At 42.5% G+C, this 25,786-nt stretch overlaps 1 protein-coding gene across 3 annotated transcripts in view; it reads right to left on the minus strand.

The window, feature by feature from the left end:
* The window catches only part of LOC143300257 (protein broad-minded-like), a 68,715-nt gene that overhangs the window by 29,377 nt on the left and 13,552 nt on the right, over window positions 1-25,786 (minus strand). For all 3 annotated transcript variants that reach the window (XM_076613850.1, XM_076613848.1, XM_076613849.1), the window contains 17 exons: window positions 23,773-23,848; window positions 21,910-22,013; window positions 20,900-20,961; window positions 20,127-20,259; window positions 18,494-18,550; window positions 17,537-17,639; window positions 14,770-14,907; window positions 13,807-13,893; window positions 11,995-12,137; window positions 11,015-11,142; window positions 8,897-9,095; window positions 7,264-7,352; window positions 6,082-6,220; window positions 4,561-4,648; window positions 3,607-3,725; window positions 1,822-1,941; window positions 380-468 (listed from right to left, as the gene is read on the minus strand). In XM_076613850.1, coding sequence (XP_076469965.1) covers window positions 380-468; window positions 1,822-1,941; window positions 3,607-3,725; window positions 4,561-4,648; window positions 6,082-6,220; window positions 7,264-7,352; window positions 8,897-9,095; window positions 11,015-11,142; window positions 11,995-12,137; window positions 13,807-13,893; window positions 14,770-14,907; window positions 17,537-17,639; window positions 18,494-18,550; window positions 20,127-20,259; window positions 20,900-20,961; window positions 21,910-22,013; window positions 23,773-23,848 — 1,874 coding nt within the window. The remainder of the gene's footprint in view (window positions 1-379; window positions 469-1,821; window positions 1,942-3,606; window positions 3,726-4,560; window positions 4,649-6,081; window positions 6,221-7,263; window positions 7,353-8,896; window positions 9,096-11,014; window positions 11,143-11,994; window positions 12,138-13,806; window positions 13,894-14,769; window positions 14,908-17,536; window positions 17,640-18,493; window positions 18,551-20,126; window positions 20,260-20,899; window positions 20,962-21,909; window positions 22,014-23,772; window positions 23,849-25,786) is intronic.

Here is a 25,786-nt window from a genome sequence, read left to right on the forward strand (position 1 = left end):
ATCATCATCATCATCATCACCACCACCACCACCGCCATCATCACCACCATCACCATGCCCATCATCACCTTTGTGCCCATCACCATCATCACCACCACCACCACCATCACCGCCATCATCACCACCACCACCACCACCATCATCATAACCATAATTACCATCATCATCATCATCATAACCCTAACTACCATCATCATCATCACCGCCATCATCACCACCACCACCACCATCATCATAACCATAACCATCATCATCACCACCACCACCACCACCATCATCATCATCACCATCATCACCACCACCATCATCATCATCTCCAACACCACCATCATCATCATCATCATCTTAAGTATGCACAAAGGTTTGAACCCCGACTCACTTCAGCCCCAGACAGTGTGACTGCTCAAAGTTGAAGAGTGAGTGGATCTTCTCTGGGCTGTCCATGATCACCAGGCGATCCAGCAAACCCTGGTCCCCCACCACAGGCAACAAGTGAAAATGAACACAATATTTTTCATCAATTAAAAAATAAAGAAAAGACAAAAACTTGCCGCACAATCTCCACAGTTTTTTTTCTCGCTGCTGTGACATTTCAGTCTGTTGTTGATACTTTAATCAGATGAAATGCAGACTGGTGCAATAGCCGAGTGGTTAAAATGTTGGACTTTCAATCTGAGGGTCCCAGGTTCGAATCTCGGCAGTAGCGCCTGGTGGATAAAGGGTGGAGATTTTTCCAATCTCCCAGGTCAACATATGTGCAGACCTGTTTGTGCCTGAACCCCCTTCGTGTGTATACGCAAGCAGAAGATCAAATACGCACCTCAAAGATCCTGTAATCCATGTCAGTGATTGGTGGGTTATAGAAACAAGAACATATCCAGCATGCACATCCCCCAAAACGGTGTATGGCTGCCTACATGGCGGGGTAAAAAAGGTCATACATGTAAAATCCCACTCGTGAACATACAAGTAAACATGGGGGCTGCAGCTGAAGAACAAAGAAGAAGAAGAAGATGAAGTGCTGAGGAATCAATCAAAGAACAGATATTCTGAAAAGTTACCTGCCCATTATTCGTAGGAACACATTCACATCAAGCGACAAGAACTACAAGCATAAGTTCAGTTGGTTCTGTGTTTATAAGAACAAAGTGGAAGGTCTTTAAAGAAGTATAAAAAAATAAATAAATAAATAAAAAGCTTGTAATACCCAAAAATCCTGAGACACTTTGGGTAAAGGATTTTATCTTAATGCTTCTATATTCTGGTGTAAATGAGGCACTGAAGAAAGATTTTGACTTTGTGTGTGTGTTTATGTGTGCATGTTTATGTATTCAATTTCTGTGCGCACGCATGTATGTGTGTATTTTAATTTGTGCATGCATGCATGTGTGTGTAAATTTAATTTGAGCATGCAAGCATGTGTGTACTTATTTTGTGCATGTGTGTATGTTGTGTATATGCATATTCATGTATAAGTAATTGTTATTCCTTAAAGAATCATAGGAAATAAAATTACACCTAGCTGAATATTGCCCACTCATTCTTTAACTGATAAATTGCCATTCATCTTAACTTCACTCTCCAAACACACACACGCACATTCTTTAACTGATCAAGTGTTATGCATCTTAACCTCTCTCTCCAAACACACACACACACACACACACACACACAGAGTAAATTAAGCACACACACACACACACACACATTCACACACACATACACACTTCCAAACACACACACACACACACATTCACACACACATATGCACACTCACACACACACACACACACACACACACACACACACAGAAGCACTGACAGGAATGGTGTCGGGGATGTCCCTGAAGGTGTAGTGATCCTTGGTGGGCAGTGCTCTCCCTTTCAACACCTCGTACACTGCCGGGAAGGCCGATAGCACATTCACCAGACGGGTGAAATGCTGCACACACACACACACACACAGGGCTGGATGTATAAAAAAATAAATAAATAAAATAAAAAGCAGCTATGCTTACTCCACTACCCTGGTGAAATAAAAATTTGTTTTGTTTCATTGTCACACACACACGCACACACACACACACACACACACACACACACACACAGAGTCAACAACAACAGGGCTCAAAATACCCACCCATTTCACTGTCCAGACAATTTCTGGCAGACAAGTGGAAATGCTCTCTGAACTGGTCTGATAAGCAGCCAGGTTTTGTTGGGTCTTTTAAACTTTTCAGTGAAATGATTTGAGGATACTAATTACAAAATAAGTTAAAAAGCCAAAAAAATTATGTAGTTATGCAATCAACACATGCTTCAGTATTCACTTTACAACACCAAATTTCACTGATTACTGACCTTCACTGCTTGAAAACTACTTGGTACAGAGCAATGAAAATACTTTGTTTTAACTTGGGTTAAGAAAGGAAACTATCAAACATGCCCAGGTGTAATTTATTTATTCAGTGGTGAGTGTATAAATTTCATTCACTTACATCATAAGGAGTGTATGTATTCATGGAGGCAAGTGCATGTGTGTATGAGTACAAACTAAGGATCATGACATTTTGGGGTGAGGAGGGGGTGGGGGTGTGTGAGTAGGGGGGGGGGGGGGGGGGGGGTGTAAAAAGATGGAGCAATGGCATCCAATTTCAGTGAACATTCTTTAAAGTTTCTTGTGATTTCCCCCACCCCCCATAGGTTGCCAAGGCCATTTTCCAATACTCTGGTGACGAAAGAAAACTTTTATGTTTTAAAATTTGGGGATAAAACATAACCGTGTACAACACCAAACACTATGTGTGCGCGCGTGTGTGTGTGTGTGTGTGTGAGAGAGTGTTCTGTGTGCATACACACACAACTATGTAGGTGTGTAGAGAATATTTTGAGCTTCTTTTCGGGGAAATCATTCAGATCTGCAATTTGTAGAATTGTCTAGGTGCATGTCGATTATTTTTTTTCTCTTTCATGTCTTCATGTCCTGCTGTATGCTACGATACACTACTGTTTTTGTACACTTTCGTGTGAGGCACTGAGCCAATTACTTGGGAAAATTTTCACCATATTTCACCATACTGTTTGCTGTTATTTCAATTATCATCACCATTTGTTTCATTTATTTTTGGGGGGATACAGAGGGGAGGCAACCTACTTCCGGGAGGTTATCAGCCGTAGCTACTTTCATTTTCTCCACACAGGCGGGTGGTAGTTTGCACAGGACAGGAATCGGACTCCCTGCTGGAGTCTGCACTAGTGGGTCACGGTAAAGTATGTGTAGTTAAGTGTTTGTTCTGTATTGTCCGTGTTCTGTGTGGCTTGTTCAGGATTAAAGAGGCTGTGCCAGTCTTGAATAAAAGCTGATTTGTGTTTGCACATTTCTTCTGTCATTGCTGCTGTGTGCACATGTCAAATGATCAGTATAAGAGCAAGCCCGGCGCTTCCTTTTTTGAGGAAGTGTCTGGGTTTGTTCCAATGTACCTTTTATTTACCTGTGTGCTAGCTGAATTGGTAGCATAAACAGTATTGGCTCGAAGTTGTGTACCTTGTGTGTGGAGAGAGTTACCACTCTTCACTATTTGTTATCTCTCCCCCTCCCCCCGGGTACCTTGAGGGAGCCCCTGTCAATGGGGTCCACAGGCCACACAGTGGGCAGGAACAACATGGCGTCCTCCGGGCCACACTCCAGAGAAGACCACAGCTCCATCAGCAAGGCTGCCAGGTACCCTGACCCACAGACACGTTCACACAGATGGTGCCGCAGTGAGGAAAGAAAAGAAAAGAAAGGACAGAAAGAAAGAAGGAAAAAAGAACAAAGGAATTTACAGCTGTCTAAATAAAAAGGAAATCTGACAAATCAGGCATGGATAATATTGCTGTTTATATGTCTAGTTATATTATGTATAAAAATAGCTGTTAATATGTCTAACTACCTGTAGATATAGCTTTCTTTTGTCCTTTCCTGAAACAAACACACACACACAAAACAAACACCACAAACAAACACAAACACCACACACATACATACACTCATGCCCACCACACACACTCATACACAAGCATTCAACACAACACACACACCACACAAACACACACACTCATGCCCACCACACACACTCATACACAAGCATTCGACATAACACACACACCACACAAACACACACACTCATGCCCACCACACACACTCATACACAAGCATTCGACATAACACACACACCACACAAACACACACACTCCAGTCCAGATGGACATTTCATCTATTCAAGTTCACAGTTCATTTTGTTCTAGGTTCTCGCTCCTCTGTTTTCGGACGATTTTTTTTCGTCTAAAATCACAATACGTGAATGGAGGTTAAACTGAAGAACACACACACACACACACACACACACACACAGAGTCATGAACACCACAAACGCACATACACACACTCATGTACACCACAAACGCACACACACACACACACACACACAACCAAACAACCGCTATCACCACAGAATCCAACACTGCAAACAACAACAACAGCAAGAGGACCACGGACAGACAGACAGAGAAGAAGAACTACCTGTGTTGTGCAGCGCCATCATACCCGGGGCTGTGGCTGCCACCTGGGTCAGCATGTACCCGTAGCCAAACTTCTCACACTTGCTGACCTGACAGACAACACAGTGCATCTTTCTGCTATGTCACCTTCCTCATGTTCAAACACTGGTCTTCCCAACTTCACATTCCAATGATCCATCCATGCATCACTTCAAACAACTGACAGACAACACAGTACATCTTTCTGCTATGCACCTTCCTCATGTTCAAACACTGGTCTTCCCAACTTCACATTCCAATGATCCATCCATGCAGCACTTCAAATGACCCCACCAATCAGTTTGATATTGTAAGAAGATGAGCAGCCAATGCTCATGAAGAACATTTGGTCTTTGAAAAAAAAATGTTCACACACACACACACACATGCGTAACACACATGTACGCGCAATACGCACCCAAACACATCTACACCTCCCCAATAAATATACATCAACACAAATATAAACATCCACACAACACACCAGCACAAAGACACATCCACACACACACACACACAGACACTCACATACAAACTCACACACACACACACGTTCACATACAAACTCACACATGCACACACTCACACACACACACATGTGCCCGCTAAACACACTCACATACACCCACGTCTCCCCAACACACATATATCAACAACAATAATACACATCCACACAACACACCACAACAAATGCATACAAACTCACACACACACACTCACACACACACACACACGCTCACATACACACACACTGAAGATGATTTCAGTTCAGGGATGTGAGACTTTAATATAAGCCAAGTTAGTATATGATCAGCTGTTATGTGAGCACCATAGATGCAAGAAACATTACCGACATACTTGGTCTTAAAACAATTCATTTTCTATCTGCAGATTAGAGAAATGATTTGCCTCTTATGAAAATCATTTTGGTAATGTTTTCCCATGAAACCATACACACTGTTCAGTGCTGACAATCTTCAGCAGTCCATTGCTAATGTATGACTTTTTCAACTCCTTGTTAAATAGTCCAGTTGGTTCGCTGTTATAGTTCTTAGTTTTTCATTTGAAAGACGTTATATTGTTATGTCGTTTGTTCGTTTTTTTGTTGTTGTTTTTTTAAACAAAACTTAAATCAATCATTTTCTACATGTAACACACACACACACATGCACACACATTTTCACTTATTCACATGCATACACAGTAATTTCTTATCCCACCTCGATTTTTTTCCTATCCTCATCTAATATCACTTACAGTGAAAAGACTTTAAACTGAAGAACGAACAATACACACACACACACACACACACACACATGCTCAACACCATCACTGACACTTTCATGATCTTGGCACACATACTCACCTACAGGGAGTTCAGTTCATATGTTTATGAATCAGGCAAAGGTCTGAAAGAACTGGTCTTTGAAGTTTGCTGCTTTGAACTTTTTGATCTTAACCAAGAAGAAGAAGAAGAACAACAACAAGAGAAAACAGCACTGACCTGCAGTTTCTTCTCATAGCGCTGATACATGTAGGACACACACTCGTTCATAGCCCCTGTCTGCTGCAGCAGAAGGATGCCTTTGGCCGTGCTGGCAAAGTTCAACAGGTTGTCCCTCAGCGTGTCCTCCCAGAACAGTCTGCCACACACACACGCACACACATACACACACACATATACACACACACATACACACACACACACACACACACACACACAAACACACACACACATACATACATACATACACACATACACACACACTGTGTTCAAGTACTCTGTGTGATCAATATTCCATTCCTGTTGTACAGCTCTAGGACACAAAAGATCCAACACTGTAACAAACAATACAACAACCATGTACAGGCAAAGTATAACATGAACGCACTCCAAAAAAAAGCCGGTCAGACAGACAGTCAAACTAAAAAAGGTTAAAGGCGAAAGATCTTGTTGCCTTTTATGGCAACCGGGACAGTGAATTCATCGCTGGTGACCAGCAGTCAGCACAGGACGGTGGGGACCAGCCCCCTCCTTCCTCCGTTAGAACCTTGTATTTGTTTTTCTCTTTTTTTATCACAACAGATTTCTCTGTGTGAAATTCCGGCTGCTCTCCTCAGGGAGAGCGCGTCACTACATTGAGAGTGCCACCTTTTTTTGTGTGTTTTTCCTGCGTGCAGTTTTATTTGTTTTTCCTATTGAAGTGGATTTATCTACAAAATTTTGCTAGGGACAACCCTTTTGTTGCTGTGGGGTTTTTTACATGCACTAAGTGCATGCTGCACACGGGACCTCAGATTATCGTCTCATCCAAATGACTAGTGTCCAGACCACCACTCAAAGTCTAGTGGAGGGGGAGAAAATATTGGCGACTATACCGTGATTCGAACCAGTGCACTCAGATTCTCTTGCTTCCTAGGTGGACGCATTACCTCAAGGCCATCGCTCCACTCCCTTCCCCAACCACAAAATCAGGTACCCCATTCACACATGGACGGTGTGAAGAAAACTGGGGTAGAGGCCTTTCCCGCAAAGACAAAACAGCATGCCGAAACGGGGCCTCGAACCCTGATCACTGATGAACACTGGATCAGAAGTCTAGCACTCTGTCTCACTCTGCCACAGCGCCTCATGAAAGAAGCAGGTCAACAAAGAAAGGAGAGGAGGAGAGTGATGTTTACTTACATGTTGTAGTCTTTGATAGACTTGCTGCTGTCCTCAGCTCTGCTGTCGGCAGGGGTGGGTGTGGCCGCTCTCTCCGCAGCCTGAGACGCCTGCCATTAAGAGAGACACTTCTTCCTCACCAAGACGGAACAAAAAACAAAAATCACACAAACTCAACACACACACACACATACACACTCACACATACACTTGAGAAAAAAAAAATCTAGTGGAGTGATGGCCTAGAGGTAACGTGTCCGCCTAGAAAGCGAGAGAATCTGAGCGCACTGGTTTGAATCACAGCTCAGCCGCCGATATTTTCTCCCCCCGCACTAGACCTCGAGTGGTGGTCTGGATGCTAGTCATTAGGATGAGACAATAAACCGAAGTCCCATGTGCAACATGTACTTAGCGCACGTAAAAGAACCCACGGCAACAAAAGGGTTGTTCCTGGTAAAATTCTGTAGAAAAATCCATTTTGATAGGAAAAACAAATAAAACTGCATGCAGGAAAAAATACAAAAAAATGGGTGGTGCTGCAGTATAGTGACGCACTCTCCCTGGGGAGAGCAGCCCGAACTTCACACAGAGAAATCTGTTGTGATAAAAATACAAATACAAATACACTGTCTTTCTCTATCATAAACACACATTCATGCTGTAATACACCTTCATACATGTATACACATACATGCACATACACAGACACACACATAGACGCACAGACATACACACATACACACTCACATACATGTTCACACACACAAACACAAACTCTCTCTCTCTCTCCCTCACTCACACACGCACCCACCTGGACAAGAAAATAAATATATGAATAAATAAATATCAAAAAAAAAAAAAAAAAGACCTTTTAAACGATAACAAAATATCTGCGATCACCAGTATGTGTGACAGGACGTTAACTCTTTCACCGCCAAAGGCGACTTTTGTCGACACTGAGGGGTCATATTGATAAGACCATTTTTCACACTGTAACAAAGCTAGACAGCTGCAGCCAGGTTCCTGCCAACAGAACAATGATTAACATTTGCCACCTGACTGAGTTTTAAGTGAACAAGTCCGTTGTGTTGTTTCGACTTGAACGGAAGCCTGTGACTGAGAGCATCGTTTCCAAAATGTCTGGCGCTGGGGAGTGTTTTTTTTTAACACAGGAACTTGGCGGTGAAAGAGTTAAACTTCTTCTTCTCCTTCTGCGTTCGTGGGCTGCAACTCCCATGTTCACTCATATATACGCGAGTGGGCTTTTACGTGTATGACCGTTTTTAACCCGCCAAGTAGGCAGCCATACCCCACTTTCGGGGGTGTGCATGCTGGGTATGTTCTTGTTTCCATAACCCACCGAACGCTGACATGGATTACAGGATCTTTAACGTACGTATTTGATCTTCTGCTTGCATATACACACGAAGGGGGTTCAGGCACTGGCAGGTCTGCACATACGTTGACCTGGGAGATCGTAAAAATCTCCACCCTTACCCACCAGGCGCTGTCACCGTTATTCGAACCTGGGACCCCGAGATTGAAAGTCCAATGCTTTAACCATTTGGCTATTGCACCTGTCTGAAAGAGTTAAACAAAATTCCACTCCAAAAATAAACCAAACAAACTCCTAACATCCCCAACAAAACCTGACCTCTCTCCAGGCCTGGGCCACACAGGTGTGCAGCTCGTAAGGGTAGAGGACCAGCAGCCCCTCGCAGGTGTTGTACAGCTGACGACACACGTACAGGTAGGCCCCGATCACCGTGTGCGAGGGAGGCTCGCTCACCTGGGGCAGGTTCTTCATCAGGGCCTTCTTGGTGAACTCCGCAATCAGGTGGGCCGCTGACGACCTGCACACGCAAGATGATCAATAATCAGTTGTCTCCACTCCCCCAAGGAAAATGTGACTGTGTATGTAGCTTAGATGCCACATGGGAGTGGCTCTGCAAGCCAGGTGTGGATGTGCACAGCCGTCAGTCAGTACACAGGACAATGGAAGTCTTAAGATACTGCAGGACGGGCGCTGCTCTCTGGCGACGTTATCTGGCTAATTGAGAAAAAAAAAGAAAAAAGATATATATCTATATATATATATATATATATATATAAAACACATTCCATCTATAGAATATCACCAAGTTTGATCATATTCCCACATTTCAATGAGAACTCTTATTCATAATATTTGCTTAACTCTTCCTATACTAAGGTATGCTATAGCGTACCTCATGCACACAACGCTTTGTTACTGTGGCACGCTATAGTGTACCGCGACTTTAGAAATTCGTAGTTCATAAGTTAATGGTTTTGTGCGAAACTAAACAGCACAGCTCTGTTCAATAGTCACCCAAAAGTGCACCTGTACTTTTATAGTGGCTGAAAATGCCTTTGTTTGAGTACAATACTCGCTTGCTCAACAAGATGGCATCTCTGTCAACTTCGGTAAGTACTGTGGCTCAAAGTCAAATGCAAACTGATTCTATAGTGGATATCCACTGTGCATACGCATTTACCCATTCAACAACTACAATTAGGAAGTGTTTATGATAACAAAAGACCACATTTGTAAATTTTCTGTTATGTGAGAAAAACTCACCCCCTTTATGTCAGTTGTTAAAAACACGGATTTTTTCAAAATATGATAAATCAGTCATTAATTGAGTGAGTGCTTTGAAACTTTGCCAAATGTTAGTCCATTCTATTCTTTATATAAACACAAAATTTCACAGCTGTATGTTATTGCATTCTTTTATTTTTAAGATATTTTTCTTGTAACATAAACAAACAGCCAGTACAGAGAGTATAATGAAGGAAGTCATTGGGCAGTATAGAATGAGTTAAAACTGTATAAACTCTGTGCCCATGGACTGGAAACATCACAGAATGGACAGGAAACCCATTTGGAGAGACCAAGACTTTGACACACATGGAACTGACCTGGAGGAATCTAGAGAACAGTTCTTCTTGGCAGCGTTCCTCAGAATTAAGGGAGACGAAAAAGACAGGAGAATTCAAATTTATAATCTGATAATCAAAAAGTAAACAATTCATGCTTAACATTCCTCTGTCTATTTCACACCCCACTTTCAAAGAAAGTGGCAGAATGGTTAAGACATTTATCTCAACTGCCAATAAAGTGTCAGTTAGGATCTAGGTTCAAATCTCGGTCTATCATTTCTCCCAAGTTTGACTGGAAAATCAAACTTAGCGTCTATGTCATTCAGATGAGATGATAAACCGAGGACCCTTGAGCAGCGTGCACTTGTTCGTACTGTAAAAGAAACCATGGCTACATGAATGTCCTCTAGAAAGAAAAAAAATTCTTTAGAAGAAATCCACTCTGATAGGCACACAAATATATATGCAAGCACTTAACTCTCTCCATACGAACGGCGAAAGAGACAACGTTAACAGCGTTTCATCCCAATTACCATCATCAAAATATTGCAAGCGGAAGGCTCTTATACTGAAGAGGTGAATGTTGACAAAGAATACCACAATTCTGACGACGGAAGCTAAAGGTTGGGTCATTGAGACACCCACTGGACATCCGAAGGGTCTGTGTAGAGGAGAAGAGAGGACTGGCCGTACTGACTGAGTTAAGGCCTGACTAGCATGTTGGGTCATGGCTGCTGTTAGGCATCTGCCTAGCAGATGTGGCGAAGCATATATATAGATATATATATATATATATGGATTTGTCTGAATGCAGTGACACCTCCTTTGAGAAACTGAAAGTGAAACTAGGGCTGACTTGACTGTCACCCACTTGGTGCGGGAGAAGATGGTCTGGCTCTCCCCGTACATGAGGTAGCGGCGCCCCCTGGTGCTGGACGCCAGGACACACAGGATGTCGGCAACATGCAGCAGCGTGCTCTCACTGGGGGAGATCCCATCCTGTACACACACACACACACACACACACACACAAACTCTTAGAGATACAATCCAGAACAAATACCCTTAACACAGAGACCCCACCATGAACACACTCACACACACAAACACACACACATATGCATACACACACGCATTCATACACACTCACACACACACACACACACAGAGAAACACATATAGATTCAATCCTAAACACACACACACACACACACACACACACACACACATCACACACACATACACACACCTACACTCACCGAGAACACATTTAGATCCTATCCTGAACACACACACACACACACACACACACAATCATTACTTCGACTCTCAACTAAACCCGCTTTTCAACATCTTCTTCTTGTAGGTTACTCATGTGTTTGTTATTGTTTTCTTAACCATATTCCTTTGTTTTCATAAATTACACTGCTATAAGTAATTTCCTCTTGATTTTTGTTTTTCTAATTAATATTTTTGTGGTTAATGAAAATCCTAAATGACACAATCTTCCAATTTAGGAATATCATTAATCAGGTTTCTTAAAACTTATTCTTCACATGTGTGTACCACTTTTCTTTGAACGAATAAAAATTCTTGCATACATAAAAAAAAAAAAAAAGAGGTGGGGGGGGAACGGAACTACTGCATTGTGGCAACACACTCTCCCTCAAAAAAGAACAGCTCGAATTTCACACAGAGAAATACGTGTTAATAACAAAAAAAGCGCGATACAACAACACACAAGAAAAGTTATACAACAATACAATCCAAAAACAACACAATGATACAACACAAAATAACACAATGCAATCCACTCCGACACAGCACGGTACAGCGCTGAAGGACACGTACGGAGGAGTCATCGAGGAACTGGGCAATGGGGGACAGGAGAGTGGACATGATGTCGTCACGACACAGGCACAGCTCACAGGCCTGTTCGTTGCTGTACAGCTCCTTTAGGACCTCCGTCACCACTGTCGCTGTCTCATAGGCACCTGAAGTCAAGCAGGATTTTTTTTTTTTTGAGTGGCTGCTTCAATATAGATACAGAATAGAACCTAGAACCTACATATATATATACAGTGGAACCTCCCTATTAACTCTTTCCGGACGAAGGAATGCTCACGCATTCCTGCACAAAATGTGTTCGGATTCGGACGAAGGAATGGAATAGCATTCTCTGAAAGTAAAATTCCATCATGCGCTGTACACGTGATTTTGTGATTAGCCAAGCAGAGTGCGCTATTCTGGGTCACTCCACAATCGAATGGTATGATTGGTCAGCCTGGGATGTGTGGCCCGTCTCGCACACACGCTGACAAAGTCACTGACCGGTAGTCTGCTCGCGTGCCAGCCTGTTAGCAAAGCGGGCTCTTCTCAGAATGTTGTGAAGTGAACAAGGCAGTGACGGCAATGTTTTAGGGTTGCCGAAGTACTTGAAATGCTACAAACTGAAGGGTCAGGCATTGAAGAGGTGGATCATGACGAAGAAGAAAGCGAATTTAATGCAGAAAGCGAGCATGGGTATGGTGATTTGGGGTGAAAAATTGGCAGTATTTTCTACATATGGCAAAACTGTAAAAATAAGATGAGAAATTTGATTTTTTTTTATATGTAATAGCTCAACACGTTATAAACCAGTTCTGAAAGTTTCATTTTCTTACACAGTATTTTGCATTTTTTGTAATTTTTTTCCAAACCCTTACAAATGGGCCATCTGTGGGGAAAAGCAAGGGAGAAAACTGGTCGTCCCGAGTGAGTTAATAGAGAGGAGTCACATTGCGCACAATTGCTTTATCAGATCACACTGAACATATAATAATGATAATAACATTAATCTAATTTCTAAAGCGCCTTTGCATGTAAAACATGCTCAGTTTCGCTGTACAGTGTAAAAACTGAAAACATGCATTTAAACACTTAAATGAAAAAAGAAAAACTCACATGCATAGCCCTTTACTAAATCAGCCAACCAAACATTCAAGCACAAGTTTGTGCACACAAACACACACATATATATCTTCCATGCCTGGCCTATCCTCCATACCTTCCCTCTTTCCGTCCACAGTTTCTACAGCCTTCCATCTTCATTTGTTTATAAGTGTTGTCTTTCATCCCTTTGATTCAGAGCTATGCGTGCGTGTGAAAGCTGGGCCTGTGACAGCATTCTGATTTGTTTCCAAAATGACGGGCGCAATAGCCGAGTGGTTAAAGCGTTGGACTGTCAATCTGAGGGTCCCGGGTTCGAATCACAGTGACGGCGCCTGGTGGGTAAAGGGTGGAGATTTTTACGATCTCCCAGGTCAACATATGTGCAGACCTGCTAGTGCCTGAACCCCCTTTGTGTGTATATGCAAGCAGAAGATCAAATACGTACGTTAAAGATCCTATAATCCATGTCAGCGTTCGGTGGGTTATGGAAACAAGAACATACCCAGCATGCACACCCCCGAAAACGGAGTATGGCTGCCTACATGGCAGGGTAAAAACGGTCATACACGTAAAAGCCCACTCGTGTGCATATGAGTGAACGCAGAAGAAGAAGAAGAAGAAGTTTCCAAACAAGATTTAGCGCTATACAGATCCATTTCCGAATAAGACTTAGTGCTGTACAGATACATTTGTTACCATAATCAACATCATCATTATATTATGAGCACTCACTGGTGGAGGGGCGGTGGGGGGTGGTCACTCCAGGATCCACCACCAGCAACACTAGAGCCTTGATCAGCTGACTCATCGACACCGTACCTACACACACACACACACACGCGTGCACACACACACACACACACACATATATATACACATGCATATACATATATGTATATATATATATAGTCATTCGGATGAGACAATAAACCAAGGTCCCATGTGCAGCATGCACTTAGCGCACGTAAAAGAACCCACGGCAACAAAAGGGTTGTTCCTGGCAAAATTCTGTAGAAAAATCCACTTCGATAGGAAAAACAAACAAAACTGCATGCAGGAAAAAATACACACAAAAAATGGGTGGCGCTGTAGTGTAGCGACGCGCTCTCCCTGGGGAGAGCAGCCCAAATTTCACACAGAGAAATCTGTTGTGATAAAAAGAAATACAAATACAAATATATATATAGAGAGAGAGAGGAAGAGAGAGAGAGAGAGAGAGAGAAAGAGAGAGAGATAGATATAATTGACTGGTTAGTGTTCATAAAAGTACACAAAACTGTATATGATAACAGGCACACAACACAAAAACTGGCAAACGACCACATGTACATGCTGTGCACATCACACACACACACACACACATACACACGCGCGCGCACAATCTTGAGAACCCCCAGATCCACAAGGTTGTCTGCTATCTTGAAATCTTCATGCATGAATTTCGTCAGAGGACACTTTTGTTGCCAAGGGCTCTTTTCCAGTGCACCAAGAGTGTGCATGCTACACAAGGGATCTTCGGTTTATCGTCCCATCTAAATGACCAGACGCTCAGTTCGATTTTCCAGTTTATTTGGAAGAAAAGGCAAAACCAGGATTTGAACCATGACACAGATGAGCATCTTAACCATTCTGCCACCTTCCCCCATAGCAAAGAAGCGAACCAACAACAACAAGGACACAAAGCGCCACACCCACCCTGCTTGTCGCGCAGTTTGACAGGGAAGAACTTGCGGCCGTTGGTGAAGGCCAGGATGCGGGACAGGAAGAAGAGGGAGTGGATGAAGTAAGCGTAGTCCAGCTCTGCTGCCGTGAAGTACAGCCTGCACCCATCCGCTGCACACCACACATCATCAGTGTATACACACCACACAACGTCAGTGTATACATCATCTTAACCCCTTGAGTACTGCCTGCACCCGTCCACTGCACACTGCACCTGTCCGCAGCACACCACACATCGTCAGTGTATACATCATCTTAACCTATTGAGTACAGCCTGCACCCGTCCACTGCACCTGTCCGCAGCACACCACACATCATCAGTGTATACATCATCTTAACCCCTTGAGTACAGCCTGCACCCGTCTGCTGCACACCACGCATCGTCAGTATATCATGCATGCCTACCCCCAAATATGCTTTCAGGAAGAACACACATCATGTGTGAGTTTGAACAAGTTCTTTGTCTTGATATGCACATGTATGTATCCTAAATTCTACTGTATCTGTGTTTGTGTATGATTTTTGATTTATGTTTGTACCTTTTCATGTACTTCCCCCCCACCCTCACCCCCCCACCCCCCACGCCCCCCAACATTCCTTGTGACCCTGGCACACTTGGTAATAAAGACATATTCTATTCTATTCTAGAATCAGGGACAGGGTATTATTGTCAGGAACATCTCAGCAAACATACACAGTCGTCTGACAGCCAGAAGAAATGGTTGGTCTTGCTGAAGTTACTTCGCTGGTGACGGAAATCAAGCATACTTTCACAAAAGGGCTTCGGTACTGTTCAAACAGTTCCAGCTTTTCAAGAAGTGGCTTCATTAATATGCAGCAGCATTTCCGTAAGTCTTAACAAAGTGTCTTTGGCAATGGTCGGAAAGCCATCTAAGGGTATATCTGTACCCACCAGATACTTTGGGGAAAGTTACAGTCTGGTTTTTTTTTATCTGGGACATGCAGCAAATATCCGTATATCTGAGACACCCTGTCCATTTTATCAATTTTCCGGGCCAAATATGGGCCCTTAGTAATCAACAGCATGCCTAGTATATACATCATCTTAACCCCTTGAATGCCATAGCACGTATTATGTACATACATAGTGACATCACTAATGGCAGCATCAAAAATAGGGAAATAATTATAGAAATAAGGCTGAAAAATTCACACATTCGATCCAGAGAGGTATATCTCCAGAACTTCAGTTTTTTTTTCTCAGTTTTTGACTAATTGTTCTGGGTATTGATTTAGGACTTGCAACTTTGTACTTTTTTTTTCCTCCCTGGTACTCAAGGGGTTCATAAACCCTATCTGACATTGTTGTTTATAGTCCAGTCAACCACACAGGGCCATATCAGGACTGCCCAACAAAAAAAGTTTTTTATTCAACCAAGTTAAATGCAAAATTCTGCCAAATTTGAAAGAAAAAAAAACAACCTGCAAAACAACACAGTTTGTGACATCTTAGCAAATAAGCTCCTTTTAAGGGAAATAAGACCAGGCTGTGCCAAGGACACCAGGTCTTCCATTGATCATCACGAGAGAGCAACCGAAGTTATGCACAGAAAAATCTTATGTGACAAAAAAATAATGCATTACAATACACCACAAAACTTTATATATAACTGAAAGTTATACAGCGCCTATCTTCAGTCAGAGACTCTAAGCGCTTCACGACCATGGAAGTCATTTGCACAACAAGCCAAATGACAGCTACCTTGGGCCACTCATCGTTCTTCTTCTTCTTCTTCTGCGTTCACTCGTATGCACACGAGTGGGCTTTTACGTGTATGACCGTTTTTACCCCGCCATGTAGGCAGCCGTACTCTGTTTTCGGGGGTGTGCATGCTGGGTATGTTCTTGTTTCCATAACCCACCGAACGCTGACATGGATTACAGGATCTTTAACGTGCGTATTTGATCTTCTGCTTGCATATACGCACGAAGGGGGTTCAGGCACTGGCAGGTCTGCACATATGTTGACCTGGGAGATCGTAAAAATCTCCACCTTTTACCCACCAGGCGCCGTCACCGTGATTCGAACCTGGGACCCTGAGATTGACAGTCCAACGCTTTAACCACTCGGCTACTGCGCCTGTCCACTCATCGTTCATTTCCTGAGTCATTCATGTCTGGCTTCAACCGCACACACACACAAACATGCACAAGTATATTTGAGTGGATATTTTCTGCAGAATTTTGCTTGTGACAAAATCCTTTTGTTGCTGTGGGTCCTTTAATTTGCACTAGGTGCATGCTGCACACAAACAGAGAGGGAAGGAGATGGAAGGTGGCAGAATGGTTAAGACGCTTGTCTACCAATACAGAATCCATTAGGGTCTGGGTTCAAATCCCAGCCTCACCCTTTCTCCAAAGTTAGACTGGAAAATCAAACTAGTCATTCAGATGAGACGATAAACGGTGGTTCTGTGTGCAGCAAGCACTTGGCACACTGAAAAAGAGCACATGGCAATGACAGTGTTTGTCCTCTGGCAAAATTCTGTACAAGAAACCCACTCTGATAGGTACACAAATATATGTGCATGCACTGAAGGCCTGACTAAGTGCGTTGGGTTACGCTGCGTAATGTGGTGATCAAAGCACACACAGATTTGTCCGAATGCGGTGACGCCTCCTTGAGAAACTTGGGAAGCTGAAACTGAAACTGCACACAAACACAACACACAAAGACAAGACGCTGGAGAAAGATGACCATTCACTCAAGCCCTCTCACCGACAGACACTTTGGCCAAGGCGTCAGTGACCTCCCCCAACCCCTCAGGCTGAAGTTTGCGGGCAGCAGAGAAGTCCAGGCAGTGCTTCAGGGCCAGCTCTATCTGCACACATGGAAAAAACAACAACACTGATTAGCATAACTGTCAACTGGGACGGGGAATACACTGTGTGTCCTTTCCCTAGTATGTGTTTGTGTTATATATGGAGATACTTGTAGGCAGAAAAAAGAAAATGGAAAAAAAAAAGGTGCTCAATCCATGGAGTGAGCAGCCCGGGTTTCACATGCAAATCTGTTGTGACAAAGGGTAATAAATTTTTTTTTTTTTTTTAATATCTAGCAAAATGTCATTTGATTCAAAGCAGTTGCTAACTATTATGTGTTTCGTTTCTTCTAAGATTGCATTCTTTTCTTTGTTTACAAGATCTGATGGATTCATCTTTCCAATTAGAAAAAAAGAATTAAGAAAATCATTAAACACTATATATCTATTCTAAAGCTTAAACCCCTAAACTTCTCTATTTTTAACCAATTCAAGTTATTGGTTAAATGTTTATTCAAATTTCAACCGCAAATATTCTATGAAGGAAAAAAAAATTAGGGCATGAAGCTATGTTAGATGGAGCCTAATTGTTATCACAATGATAGAAGTGAAGAAGGCGGACATAGGCCCCTGAACAATTTCTCTGACTGTCAGATTCCAAATCTGCTCAAACTTCTTGCTCTGCTTCTGGGCCGTAAATACTTCAGCTACACAACGCTGATATCACTCAGATCAGTCATCACCTTTCCGCTCAAATCTCTTTTGGTGTTTTTCTTTTCTTTACTAAAATATCTAAATGTGAAAGGATGTGTACATTTCGTTCCCACTAAAAGTCCTCCTTTCAAATCAAGAATGTGACAGTAAAAACTTTTTGAGTTCAGAACATGTAGTATGTCCTATTGCTATCTACTCACAATTATGCGTTTGTCCTCCAAGGCTTTGAGCAGATCACTGCGGCTGTAGTTTCCATGCTGCTCACAGAAAAAAAACACCACCAAATAACAGAAATCGTGTTTGTGTGTGTGAGAGTGTGTGTGTGTGCGTGTGTGTGTGTGTGAGAGAGAGAGAGACAGAGAGAGAAAGAGCTTGTGTCTGTGCATAGAGTGTACATGCGCATGCATGAGCATATGTTACTCTTTGTGGACATTTTGTCAGTGAATGTGTGAGTGTTTGAGAAACTGAGGTTGTGTGTGTGTAAGTGTGCGTGTGAGAGAGAAAGAGAGAGGGAGAGAGTGTGAGTGTATGTTTGTGTGAATGTGTGTCACTGTGAGTATGAATGCATACAATGTGAGAGTGAGTCCCTGCTTTCACTTGAAAAAAAAACTGATGCCACACAAATTCTCAGAGTCATTCACAGGTATGATACATATAGAAGACACAGTTAATTACACATCAATACAGTGTTTTAAAAGAAAAATGGTAAATGTTCACATGAAAAAATGAACAACAAAAAAACACCAGGCAAATTCATACAAGTGTCAAAAACGATTGTCATAACCAAACTTCAACCCCTTCGAAACACACTTTCATTTTTACAGAGTAATATAAAATTTCTGCACAGAACTGAAGAAAAATGTCAGAGACTTTGGGTCACAGTGGCAGTCTGCACTCTGGGGGGTGGGACAGGGAAGGTGTGGGGTGACACTCACTCAGTATGGCTCCGTCACCAAGCAAGTACAGCAATCAAAAGTCGGCTTAGCAGATGGCATCATGTGTATGTCAAATTAGAACAGGCACTATTGAACACTACCGAAGGGATTGCTGGCAGACTCAGCAGCAGTGCAAGGTCTCCTCTGGTGTGTGGCCTCCTGGTGACCTAACAACAGTAGTTCCCTGTGGACTGCTGGCAGACTCAGCAACAGTGCAAGGTCTCCTCTGGTGTGTGGCTTCCTGGTGACCTAACAACAGTAGTTCCCTGTGGACTGCTGGCAGACTCAGCAACAGTGCAAGGTCTCCTCTGGTGTGTGGCTTCCTGGTGACCTAACAACAGTAGTTCCCTGTGGACTGCTGGCAGACTCAGCAACAGTGCAAGGTCTCCTCTGGTGTGTGGCCTCCTGGTGACCTAACAACAGTAGTTCCCTGTGGACTGCTGGTGGACTCAGCAGCAGTGCAAGGTCTCCTCTGGTGTGTGGCCTCCTGGTGACCTAACAACAGTAGTTCCCTGTGGACTTCTGGTGGACTCAGCAGCAGTGTAAGGTCTCCTCTGGTGTGTGGCCTCCTGGTGACCTAACAACAGTAGTTCCCTGTGGACTGCTGGCGGACTCAGCAACAGTGCAAGGTCTCCTCTGGTGTGTGGCCTCCTGGTGACCTAACAACAGTAGTTCCCTGTGGACTGCTGGCGGACTCAGCAGCAGTGCAAGGTCTCCTCTGGCATGTGGCCTCCCAGTGAATGTGTTCCCTGAGGACTGCTGCTGTGTATGATGATTTTGAAATGAGCTTTGTGGGATTAATACCACTAAAATGGTGCGGATAATGAGGCAGAAAAAAACAACCAAAAAATAATAATAAAGCAAAAAAAAAAACAAAAAAAAAAAGTATGAGTCCTACCATCCACTTGACGAACCACTTGGCGCGTGGATCAACAACAGCGACGAAGTGTAATGGTGTCATGCGCCCCTGAGACGACGGCTGCTGCACGGCCAACAGGGAAAGCATGTGGTCAATGACCTTGTCTCGGTACCTGCAAAACAATATGAAATAAAATAAAATAAAACAGAAAAGCACAAACAACAATAACAAATAACAACAACAGTGGGATGGTGGTGGCCCAGTGGTAAAACGTCCATCTAGGAATCTAAGGGTGTGAAATCAAATCCCACACTTGCCAGTGCCTTCTCCCCCTCCGCTCAACCTTGAGTGGTGGTCTGTCTTTTGAATTGAAACTACACAGAATTGAGACTTAAAACTGTTGAATCCCACACTTGCAATTAGTTTTCTCCCCCTCCACTAAACCTTGAGTGGTGGTCCATCTGTCTTTCTTCTTCTTTGTTCGTGGGCTGCGACTTCCACGTTCACTCGTATGAACACGAGTGGGCTTTTACATGTATCACCGTTTTTACTCCGCCATGTAGGCAGCCATACTCCGTTTTCGGGGGTGTGCATGCTGCGTATGTGCTTGTTTTCATGACCCACCGAACGCTGACATGGATAACAGGATCCTTAATGTGGGTATTTGATCTGCTTGCGAACACACACGAAGGGGGTTCAGGCACAAGCAGGTCTGCACGTATGTTGTGGTCTGTCTTTGAAAATGAACTGAACTGAACTGAGAGTTAAACTGCACCTAAGATGAAGAGGGTGGAGAAGTGAGGGGTACTTACGGTGTGGGGTACCTGACCCAATAGTTGGGGGTCTCCTGTTGGAACTGGTTCATCAGGTAGAACTGAAACACAAGCAATATACCATGAACACACCTCAGGTACAGCTGTGTGTGTCTGAGTGTGTGTGTGTGTGTGTGTGTGTGTGTGTGTGTGTGTGTGATTGTTATATTCTGTTAGCAGGTGATTTTAATGCCTATACAACAATTTCGAAAGATTTTATTGATCCTCATCAGAGTGATAGTAAAGGTCCCATTCCATAATTAGATCAATATTTTGGATGAGCAGTTAATTCCAGTAAAGTGTAGATAAAATCAAGATAATCGTCGACCTAACAACTATGGCTAAAGAAAAATTGACTTGTGTAAATCGTTTCCAGTGTATATTCTTAAATGGAAGAGCAGGAAGAGATGACGGAATCAGAATCTGCACTATATATATAACAATGACTGTACTGTTGTTGAATACATGATTGGATCCCCTTTTTTTGTTAACAAAAGATTTCACTATTTCCCCATTTAGTATTTTACTATCTGATGTGCACAGCCTGTTGATCTTGTCTCTGGTGACTGAATGTCACACACTGAACCATAAAAATCATCCTGATACGACTGTCATACTGTGTCATGAAAAATGTGCCGCATCAGCTGTTACAGGTCAGAATGAAATAAAACAAAAATGGGAACACGAAAAGACTGCTTTTTTTCTAGAAAATCTGTCTCATGCTAACATTACAGACTTAAATGATGCAATCGATGCTGATGATATTGACATCATAAATGATCAGCTCGCAAACATACTGATTCAGACGGCAAAAGATACACTTGGGACGTATCAAGTTTGTACTTCCAAGACAAAACGCAGAAAAAGTTGCAGTTGGTTTGATTCCACATGCAAATGAAGCTGATCAGAATATTCTAAAGTTTAACTCAGATTTTTAAAAAAAGAGAGAAAAAAGACAACAAACAACAAACATTTAGGAGTTTGTCAAAAACCAAAAACCAAATACATACAGCTCTTATCAGCTTGTGGTTGAGCGGGGCAGTACAGTTCAGTCCATTCTTCACGCTGGGGATGCTGTTCTCCCTGGTCAGGAACTGACCTCGCAGGTACTCCACTGTCCAGATCAAACCAGCATCGAATTGGTCATTGTCAGTGTTGCCCATTGTATAGCGCACAGGCCACCACACAGAGCCATTTCAGGCCTTAAAAAACACTCTGTTATCATTGCTGGAAACACTCTGCATCATTCCATACGCCACTACCTCACACTCAATGCAACCAAAACACGAGTTAGTTCATGCATACTCTCTAGATTAGACTATAGCAACTCTCTTCTCGTCAGCTGTCCGCAAACACTCCTCAGACCACAACAGCAGGTACAAAACTCTGCCGCCAAACTGGTTTATAAAGCAAAAAGATCCACACACTGCACACCCCTTCTAAAAGTTGCACTGGTTACCAACAGAGCAAAGAATCAAATACAAAGCCACCTGTCTCTACTACCTTGTCATATCTGGAACCGCACCCCGACACCTCTCTGACATCTTTCAAATCTATGTACCATTCCGTTCTCTTCGCTCTGCTGCAAATGAAAGAACCATCTGCGTCCCAAAATACAAAAGAGAAAAGCACGGAGGTCAAGCCTTTTCATCATCTGCTGTTCAATATGGAACTCTTTGCCTCACCACATCCGTCACAGCCCCTCACTGCCTTCCTTTAAATCTAACCTCAAGACTTTCCTCTTCCAACAGCATTTCCTCTAGATTGTCTCTCAATCATGAAAATAGTTTATTGTGTAGGTATACCTGTGACGCTGTATTGTGTGTGTGTCGAATGTTTGTATGTATGTATGGATGGATGGATGCATGCATGCATGTATGTATATATGTATGTATGTATGCACGTTTGTATTGTACATTCAAGTTTGTATGCGCATATATATGTTTATTGTGCATGATTGTGAGTTGAGGACTGAGTGTGTTTCATATGCGTGTGTGTGTGTGGATTGTGCAATGTGGAAAGCGCTGATAAATGTCCAGTTATTATCATTATTTTTATTATTATTATTCCCACAGATACTGTAAGAACAGACGTTTGAGCACAATTACAATACAGTTCCAACAGAAGCTGTAAGACGAGACATTTAACAATATCATTCCAACGGATACTGTAAAAAGAGAGATTTAGGCACAAGAACAATATCATTCCAACAGTTAGTGTAAAAAGAGACATTCAGGCATTAAGGGGGCCGGGGGGAGGAGGAAGAAATCAGTTTCAGAAGAGTGGGGTCATATAACAGGAAATCAAGTACGGGTGTTGCTCCTTGCATGATGGCATGCCTTTGCACACTGTGCTGAAAAGACCTTGGCTCTTTTCTTTATCTTCTTCAAAATCATTTTTATTTTATCTTTATTTTATACATATAATATCAGAACCTTTTTTTCTTCAAAGAGGAAAACCACACACACTCATCGGTTGGGAAAAGAAAGCCTAAACAGGAGAATAAATCTGAACGTAGTGACTATAATCAGCCTTTGAAGAACACTACATGATTGCAAGTCTGCAATCTATACCATCATGCTGAATACAATACATACATAAAACATACCAATATACTATAGCCACCAATACATACACTGATATATATCCATCCACACATATTTATCCTAACAAACATACACCGATGAATATATAAAGATGAATAATTTATACATACAACTATTTTCATTCATTTATACAACATACATACATACAAAACGAATGAAAGAAACATAGGGACAGAAAGACAAGAGAGACAAAGAGAAAAAGAGACATGGAGACACAAGACACAGATGAAAACATAGGTATCAACATACGCACACCGAGACACTGACCATGAGCAATGTAGATCTCACACGTATGGTGAGAGGTACAGGAATACGACTTGGCAAGGAACTTCAGGCTCAGATTCTGAAACAACAACAACAAAACATACAGAAACAAGAGAGGCAAGGCCTTCAAGAGTCACTTGTGATACACTTAAAAAAAAAAAAAAATCCAAGCTTTTTACGTATTGAGTATAATTTCAAAATGTAATGTTTAAGATGAGAAAGATCAGTTTAAAGCAAATTAAGTCCCCTAGCATTAATTACAGAGTAATTTCCCTTTTTTACTATCTGCACCAAAACGTTTGAAAAATAAATAAAACTTCCATGCTTAGCAAAAGAAGTTCCTGTTTGAACAAAAAATGATAATAATGACTGCTCTTGTTGTTGGGTCGAATATCAGATCAAAGTGCCAAGTTTAGAAAATACAAAAAATATAAATATAACAGTAAATGCAGTTTGCATATAATTAGGCTTTTTTTTTTGGGGGGGGGGGGGGCCCATCCCAGAGGTGTGATATTGTTTTAAACAAGATGACTGGAAAGAACTGAATTTTTCCTATTTTTATGCCTAATTTGGTGTCAACTGACAAAGTATTTGCAGAGAAAATGTCAATGTTCAAGTTTACCACGGACACACAGACAAACACACACACACACACACACATACACACAACCGAACACCGGGTTAAAACATAGACTCACTTTGTCTACACAAGTGAGTCAAAAAAGCCAAACCCTGATCGCACAGCTATCTTTCTTTGTTGTTTCATCCATGAACAATGGAGGTGCCATAGCTGATTTGGTCAGGCACTGGACTTCTGATCCAATGTTCACCAGTGACCAAGGTTTGATGCCCTGTTTCAGCATGGTATTGTGCCCTTGGGAAAGGTGCCCTCACTCCACTTCAGGTGTGAATGGGGTGAATGGGTACCGGACTTCGGCTGGGTACTGTTAACTTACTCCGGACGATAGAACGCTACAGCGTTCCTGACGTAAGGTAGCGTTCCGGACGACGGAACGCTATAGTGGTTTTTCCACATCTTCTTCATGGGGTAGCATGACAATCACAGCTACACCAGGCATTGCGAACGTGTCAAGGGTCGAATGGAAAGTTTCTTCATGCGATTCTGTAACAACACACTCCACAGCGAGCCAGCGAGCTCAGGACCCCACACAACAAGCTAATCTACATACGTATCGAAAATGGCGTTGCAGGCAATACAAGAGGAAGTTTTGGAGCAAACTGGATCACGACAGTGGCTTTTACCGCTGCTGAAGTGATTGAAATGCTTCAGACTGAAGATTTCGACATCGACAAGGATGACGAAGACGTTGAATAAAGTATCTGCAGTGAAGAAAGCAACCAGCAAGAAGGTACTGAAAGTGACTCAGCTTCTGACAGCAGTGAAAAGGGAGGGGGGTGGGCGTTCACAATGCATAAGGAGAGGGGTCAGTGGGTCAAGTACAGTGAGTTTCATTCAGTTACTTTATGTTTTGTATTTTTTGTGATTTTTTTCCAAACCCTAACAAATGGGTTGTCTGAAAGGAAAAGCAAGGGAGAGAACTAATCGTCCGGACTGAGTTAAAACAGCAGAAGGAGGGGACTGAACCCAGCCTTCCTATGCCGAGCCCTGGACACAGTGGATATACTGAATTCACTGCCCTGACGACCGTAACAGGCTATAGGACCTTTAACCTTAACCCAAACCATACACAATGCATCTTAGCTAAGATCTTCCAAAGAAGCTGGCAAAACCAACAAAAAGTCAAAAAGCTGGCAGTCCCAGTTGTGACTCCGGTTGAGTCACTGGTTGAAGTCACATTATCAACTGAAGACAACAAACGATGGTGTCACAAACGATGGTGTCACACACGGAATGGTGAAGTCATATCATGAATTAAAAAGTCTTTAAAAGAGGACTGACAGCTCAAAAATAAATAGTTCCAGTTTCAGTTTATCTAGGAGGCATCACTGCGTTTGGACAAATCCATTTTCGCTACACCAAATCTACAAGGCAGAT

Source organism: Babylonia areolata, chromosome 26, assembly GCF_041734735.1.
Source record: "Babylonia areolata isolate BAREFJ2019XMU chromosome 26, ASM4173473v1, whole genome shotgun sequence".
NCBI classification, from domain to species: Eukaryota; Metazoa; Mollusca; class Gastropoda; order Neogastropoda; family Buccinidae; genus Babylonia; species Babylonia areolata.